Below are 7500 nucleotides of genomic sequence, written 5' to 3'. Positions count from 1 at the left end.
AGAGACAGAAGCATTTTACATTACATAACTGGCATTTAGTAGATGCTCTTATCCATAGCGACTTACATAGGTTAGAATTTTTGTACATGTTACCCATTTATACAGCTGGATATTTACTGAGGCGGTTGTGGGTTATGTATCCTTACCCAAGGGTAGGACGACAACACTGACCTGTACTGCGCAAGGAGGAAGAGCTCCCGTCATGTTCAACCGGATCCTGGGGGGGCTGTCTGTCATCAGGCGGCAGAGGAGAGCTGTCTGCCACTGAGAGCGGGGGGGGGGGCATTTAGCTCTCACTCACAGTGTATCAATAAGCACTGAAATATGATGAGCACCGCTTCCTCTGCTAAGCGCACGGTCGTAACTGTATGGGTAAAGCACACTGTGGCAGCGCTGGAGGTGTCATTTTGAGAAGAACGCTGTGGGTTTTTTCGCAGTAGTCATGACAGACGGGCAGAGAGACAGACAGGAACTAACACAGAGACAACACACCACAGAAGACTAAAGGCAGAGAGAACTCAGGACGAGAAGAAAACAAGAGCTATGACATTATTGACAGTGGGTCAAAGAACCAAAGGACATGTGATACATGGATCAATAAGCAACATATGTCTACAATGGTACGTTTAGCAGACACGCTTATCCAGAGCGACTTTCTCCACAAAAAAAAAAAAAAAAAAAAAACAGAAGTGTACCCATTCAAGTTAATGAGTGAGTGTAAACATAAGACTATTTCAGCCCGACTGTAGCGAAGGGCGAGAGCAGTCACCCCACCCGGCCTCGAACCCGGGTCTACAGAGTACCAAACATGCGACTTTGATCGCGACGCCAAAGAGCCAGGCTCGTTGGTATGTCAGTCAGAGCGCATACTCAACCGTAGTGACGGCACTCCGTCACACCGACCACAAGTTCATTTGTGCAATGTGACTAAATAAGGGGAGCAAAGCATACTACCATGCATCACATGTACGATAGTCAAATATACATATGAGTGATACTAGCTTGTCACTCACGTTAGTCATATGGTGCCATGTGGGTCTAAACCAGAGTCTAAAGCACAGGCTGACCTCTGTGTGCCTCCCTGAGCGATGACATCACCACGGTGGCCCACTCCTGCGCCTCCTTCTCGCAGCGGAAGTTGAAGCTGATGCGGTCGTGAGGGGGCGTGGCCAGACACAGCTCATGACAGCGGGGAGACTTGACCTCGTAGCGCACAGTGCGCAGGTCAAACTCCACGATGGACTGAGAGAGAGAGAGAGAGAGAGAGAGAAAGAAAGAGAGAGAGAGAGAGAGAGAGGGAGAGAGAGTGAGAGAGAGAGAGAAAGAGAGGGAGAGGGAGAGGGAGAGGGAGAGATGGAGGGAAATGGAGAGAGGAGAGGGATGAGAGGAGGTTTTCACAAGCACTGAACGAAGCTTCCATTTCTTCTCTGGCTCAGTTATGTTGAGAGCTTTGGAGGGACTCAAATCTTCTGACATCTTCATCAATGGTTTAGTTTGCAATGATAAATTGTGAGAAACTGTGTCCACTGTTCACCTGCATTATATTCAGTTTCAGGCTCAGTCATTATCCATTGGATTCAACAATCAACAGCTCTCCCTGTCTATTTTCAAAATGGTGTGTGTGTGTGTGTGTGTGTGTGTGTGTGTGTGTGTGTGTGAAACGCAATACAAAATTCAGAACTGTGAGACTGCGGAACATTTTTAGTGGTGTTCCCTTTTAAACTGGGTTTCAAAAACGCCACCATAAATTCAAATTTTTCCGTAGCATAATTTAACAACAATGACAATCTAGACCTCTACAATGCGATTCTGCTGTTCCGAGTCATTGGTTTACGCTGCAGAACAACAAACCCAAAGCCAGCAATCAGCGTGCTTTTGCAGAATTCAATTGCATATTCAATCTAAATTCCGTGACTTCTGGGTAGTCAAATATAATCAGAGAAATATAAACAAATTGCTCGTATGAAAAATATCTCAAATGCACTGCAAAGCCCACAAATTTAGACAAATCACCTGTGTTTACTGCCTAGACTCTTAACGTGTAGATGGCAGGCTAGCTATCTTAGCTGAAGAATCATAGCTAGCTAGCAAGCTATGCGCCAACTTTCTAGAAAACATTATGACAAAATTGGCATTGTCTCACACTAGCAAATAAATGCTGACAGCTATTTCAGTAACGCTTCCTTTGACGCTACACTTGGCATGCTACCACAACAAAAGGTGCAGAATTGCGTGGATATAAATGGATAACAACAACACGTGATGCGTACTGGGTAGCTAGTTAGCTAGTTAGCAACTTCATTTCAGTCCGCAGTAATAGCGTTTGTCGTCAGTATAAAATTATTCAGGCATTTTACAACATTGTGAATGAACTAGATCTCAATTCTCAGATCTCAGATCTACAGCTCTCTGCATAAAAAAGCCAAAACAAAACACCTCACAATCCCCTTACCAAACTCCTACGGGTTCCGCTGGCGTCCCGCAGGGCGAGCCGGAATTCCCCGGCGCGGCTCGGGTCCATACTGAGCTGTAGACGGAGGGACTCGTCTCCGGCTCCGGGAAGACACAGCGGCCGGATCCCGGAGTGGCACACCGACACCCGCACCGACATCAGCACGGTGTGGCAGCCGGCCTGGTGAGAAGGCATCGGCCGGGGGACGGTGGTGGACGCGGCCGGCGCAGGGGTGGTATGAGCCCACCCGCCCGAGCTCAGCGCCATGACGCCGGCCCTCCAGGCGGGGGGATGGGGGGAGTCCTTACCGCGGCGCTAAAGGGCTGCTTGGCTCCGCCAGCACGATCGGGCGACGCTGTCCGTATCTGCTTTGTTTATATGCGCCTAAGGAAGATGCTGGATCATCAGCCTTCTCTCTGCCGTCAGACTGCGCACGGAGGCGGGCTGTGGAGAACAGGAAGCCAGTACGTCCGCTCTCTGTCTCCCATGAAACTGTGTCACTGAAGTTCGGGTCCGAACATGTGTAGCGGAAAACGGGAGACCGAAAGCAGTGTCAGTCCACCAGCGATCAGAGTGGGCTTCTGTACGGGCGGTAGGTGTGAAGGTTGTTCCGTGACGTTGGGGTGCGATGGTGGACAAATTCAAGATAAAGCCGCCAACGTGGTAGCGACTGGAGCATTCTAACGTAGCACTCTCATCATCCGTCAAAGGACATACTCTTTTGTTTTTACTTTCGTTTTCGTATTCTTTACCTTTTTAAGTTTTGCAAAAGAAGTTGTGATGAGCAGTGTAGCTTGAGTCTGTCAGTGAAATGCATACCAACCACCTTTCCCGAGCTAAACAAGTCTCCAGGACGGTCATTAAGTGTTTTTTTTCTCTAAACGGACGGACCACATACAATTTGTTGAACCTGCTGCAAGTAAGCCATCCTCAAGCAAGCTACCTACTTGCGTTAAATTCAAAAACGGTCTACGATCTATAACCATGTGTAGCACTAGAAGAATTAGCCAGGTGAAGCTTTATTGCGTCGAGTGAGAGCGAGTTAGTGTTAATGCTGCTTTCTCTGTGCTTTGTGGCGGAAAACTACCCCCGGTCTGGGCCAGGTAGACTGGGGGCTCCCTCCACACTTGTACAGTAAATCTTCAGGTTACTTAAAAAAGTGTATATATATATATATATATATATATATATATATATATATATATATATATATACATACATGTATATATGTATGTATATATATATATATATGTATATATATATATATACACACCTTTTTGTAATAATTTCATTAAGTAAATTCAAATGCCCAATAAAGTCTGATGTAATTGGTTTATTGTGTATGTTGCAAATCACATACAGTAAACCGGGCTGGTCCGCACGGAGCAACACACACAAACATTCACTCTGCCAAAGCATTCAAAAAAAAAAAAACCCTAAATGCATCTCTCTTTTATGCTCATTCCCTTAGCTCCTCTTGTTGTGGAGCTTAGACTCAAACCCCCTCCCTCAGTTTCAAAGCACATTTCCTGTACACCATTGTTTTTCATTCTGGCATCATTCTCATTCCATATTTGGCCTTTCCTGTACACGATTGTTGCCAAGCTCACACCTGTTTAATTATATAAAAAAAAAAAAAAAAAAAAAAACAATTATTCTGCCTTGGCTGTACACCATTTTCTTCAACGCCACACATATCTGATATATAAAAGATAATTAAAGAACATCAATCCTGCTTCAGGCGCCCTCTAGTTGTTGCCAAGGCCACACATGCCCAATTATATGTATAAAAATAATTGTCCCCGGTTAACCTGTTCTGCCTTGGCTGTATTCCATGAAGAATCCTTTTTTAACACCCCCCTTCTCAAAGTCCAATTCTTTCATCTTACACTCAAGGTCCATCCTTCGAGCAAGGCTCGGGCAGCATCTAGCCAGGCCCTGATAACAATGCTTATGAACTATGAACTATTTTCCACCACAGCTTGTCTCGCTCTCTCTCTCTCATGTGTGGGGCAGCGGTGTGTGGGACGGAGATGTACAGTGACCTGTCTTTGGACCTGGCACTTCAGGGTATTCTGCAGGACAGTGTGACGCAGTACTTCTGCGTTAGCCCTTCCCGAACACTAGCACTGGTGTTATTCACCAGTTTATTTGTCATGTTTTCACTGCCTCTGAACCCAGTGCTGTGCTGTGCTTTGTATCCCATACAGCCCAGTATGAAAGATGAGTGGGCAGCACTGTGTGCACTGTGTGCGTGTGTGTGTGTGTCTGTGTGTGTGTGTGTGTGTGTCTGTGTGTGTGTGTGTGTGGTAGCTGTGTTGTATTGTCTAACCCCATATTATTTCTTATGTTTATTGTCCCCTAGTATTGTTATGAGGGTCAATACAAAGCCATGTAAGCATTACACAAAGATGGCTACAGTTATCTCCTCACTGTCTGAGTCTGGTTATTTCTGGTAGTTTTGGCTTTACTTAGTGCGCCTGGCGTTCATTTTCTTCAGTTCGGTATTTTTCCTCTCTGATTTTGAAGGTGAGCCAGCACACCTGCAGACAGGTGGCCAGGTGTGGATGCACCGTGTCACAGGTAGAAGCACAGGAATGGCGTGGGACAGCGGCCAATAGGAATTCTACTATGGGTGAAGATATGCTGACATGCTCCTTTCACTCACAGGAGTAGTGATGCGTGACCTGAAATGGCAACAACAATTGTCTGAAAACAAACAGGAAACACCAATGCAAATATTAGGACAACGCAGATAATCCCTCTTTAAACTTTCCTTTCAGCTCCTGGCTCAGAGATCTGCAGGGGATGCTGGTGGTTAGCCCGTCCTGCCTGGGCTGAAGTCCGTGTTGATTGGGAACGGTTTCCCTGGAACTCCGGGGTTAAATTAATTGTTGAATGAAAGGTGAGCGGTGCCCATCTCTGTTGTTGTAACAGGTGCGGTCTCTGTCATACAGTCAACACTTCTCCTTAAAACCATATGTGACTGAAACTAGGTGAATTTGCTGCTCTGAGCCAGTTCACTGTCACATGGTTTAATATGAACTGCTCAGGGTGGTAAGAAGAAGGCCAAGAAGTCATCATGTTGTTTCAGCTATGACACACACACACACACACACATACAGTCAAAAATCAAAGAGCCAAGGTTCTCATTCAACAACATTTTGTGTGGTGGTGGTGGTGTGTGGCTGTAGTGGTAAAGTAACCAAAAAGGGTTGCTGGTTCGATTTCCAACTTTTTCTTCTGATCATGTCGTACATTGACAGCTAAGCTACCACAGCTTCCATGAAACAAAAACTTTAGGCTACTAGCTGAGCTGATAACGTTTAGTCAGTTTAAAAAGTTGGCTCACTCACGAGAGATGTCGGATTAAACTAGGAAATAAACACTGAGTCTAAATGATTTAGATGTGTCACACACACATTACTGTAGGTCAGTGTCAGGTGTCAGTGATGGTGGTCATGAATGATCATGAACCTATTGGGAGCCTTCAGACGGTGGAAGAACAATCACCTGTCAGAAATTGCCTCACCAGTTTGCGCTTTATCTCCAATGGAAAAAAAGGTGCCGTTGTTCTGTCCTCCTCACACTCTGTAGTGTAATCTGACAGGCAGCTAAATGCCTTCCCAATCAACAACCCGTGGTTATAAAAATGATGTGGTTTATTGATAGAAAGGTTTTACACTAGACAGAGAAAATAGAAAAACTCATGTTACCTGAGTTGCATGAATCCAAATAGACTGTAGTTAGGCCTACTAGTTAACAAAGTATTAAATATAATATAAATATTCAACTCTCATTTGTGAAATTACTATCATATTATGGGTTTTGAGGATCATGTAGGCCTAGTAATAATGGTAGTAGGTATCTGATATGGTGCTCATTTTGGTTTGAGACCTTGGAGTGGCTGGAATATTCATGTGCAGATTATATGGTAAATCAAATCCAAACCCTTCCTTCCTTCTCCAATTTTCACTTTTTTTAACCAGTGTGTAGCCCTCACATGCAAGAAAAAAATGCACTGAAACAGTCTATTTAGAAGTACGTTTTTAAAAGGTTTTTTGATAGAGAAGAATCTGGTCTCAGCCCCTGATAGTTAACAGTCCAGCCAACGCTCCTGGCAAGGTACTTAACCCACAACTGCCTCAGTAAATATCCAGCTGTATAAATAGTTAAAACTGTAACCTCTGTAAGTCTCTCTGGATAAGAGCATCTGCTAAAAGACAATAATGTAATGTAGCTGCATCAGCTGCATCTGGGGCCTTGGTTCTATACCCAAACACCACACCCTGTTTGGCTTTGCAAAGAAGGGAACTGAATATCTGACACAGACGCTAGCAGACACCTCCTACAGGCCCTGTGGAGGCCCACTGTAGGCCTTCCACATGGGAGAATCAGGGGGCCCCACAGTTAGGGGCCCATGTGACAGTCAGCAGTCGCACATGCTCAGAGCAGCCCACGCCCGACTCAGGCGGCCGACGGCGAAACCCAGACGGTGCGTGTGCTGGCGCTGTTGACACTGAGGATTCTGAGAAGTGGACCCTCAGCTTGCTTTCAGCGTAGGAGGGGACAATGCAGCACCTGATGCGTGTCACCTGTGTGCACACACAGTGAGCAGGTCTTTTCAGGCTTCCCTGGAAGCTGACTGTACACGTTACTTAAGCTAAATCCCTCCATATAGACAGTGAAGCAGTGGGAGATCTGTGGTCATGTCTATATAAATCAACTCCCCATTTCTGCCCTGATTATTTATTCCCGGGCTGGCTCTGCTCAACCTAAGACAGAACAAGAAGACAGACCCACTGTAATCTGCATCAATCCACCTGTCCAGCTCTTCCCTAGCCTTAGTTACAGGTAAGAGGAGAGATGATCACTCAGCGTGTCATTCTGTCATCATCTGTCTGCCTGTATGTATCATTTTTTTGTAGTGCACAAGAGCATCTATGCTTTTATGTGTGCGCAATGCATTAAAAATGATTGTGGGGAAAAAAAAATTGCACATTTGCTTCATAAGAGTGACTCATGTTATAGTCCTGATTCACTGTGTG

The 7500-nt window shown here is 45.3% G+C and overlaps 2 protein-coding genes across 2 annotated transcripts in view; one reads left to right on the top strand and one right to left on the bottom strand.

Annotated features, from left to right (window-relative positions):
- LOC118771291 (ranBP-type and C3HC4-type zinc finger-containing protein 1-like) overlaps nt 1–2929 on the bottom strand; it is a 6101-nt gene extending 3172 nt beyond the window's left edge. Inside the window, exons 1-3 of the mRNA XM_036519241.1 lie at nt 2453–2929; nt 1068–1242; nt 172–264 (exon numbers count right to left, since the gene is read on the bottom strand). Coding sequence (XP_036375134.1) covers nt 172–264; nt 1068–1242; nt 2453–2719 — 535 coding nt within the window. The 5' untranslated portion in view covers nt 2720–2929. The remainder of the gene's footprint in view (nt 1–171; nt 265–1067; nt 1243–2452) is intronic.
- Nucleotides 2930–7092: 4163 nt separating this feature from the next.
- LOC118771493 (lactose-binding lectin l-2-like) overlaps nt 7093–7500 on the top strand; it is a 14426-nt gene continuing 14018 nt past the window's right edge. The window contains exon 1 of the mRNA XM_036519501.1: nt 7093–7306. The gene's annotated coding sequence lies outside the window, so the exon portion shown is untranslated. The remainder of the gene's footprint in view (nt 7307–7500) is intronic.

Source organism: Megalops cyprinoides, chromosome 24 (assembly GCF_013368585.1).
Source record: "Megalops cyprinoides isolate fMegCyp1 chromosome 24, fMegCyp1.pri, whole genome shotgun sequence".
NCBI lineage: Eukaryota > Metazoa > Chordata > Actinopteri > Elopiformes > Megalopidae > Megalops > Megalops cyprinoides.
The sequence above is the reverse complement of the archived record's forward strand: the minus strand, read 5'-3'. Positions and strand labels throughout refer to the sequence as shown.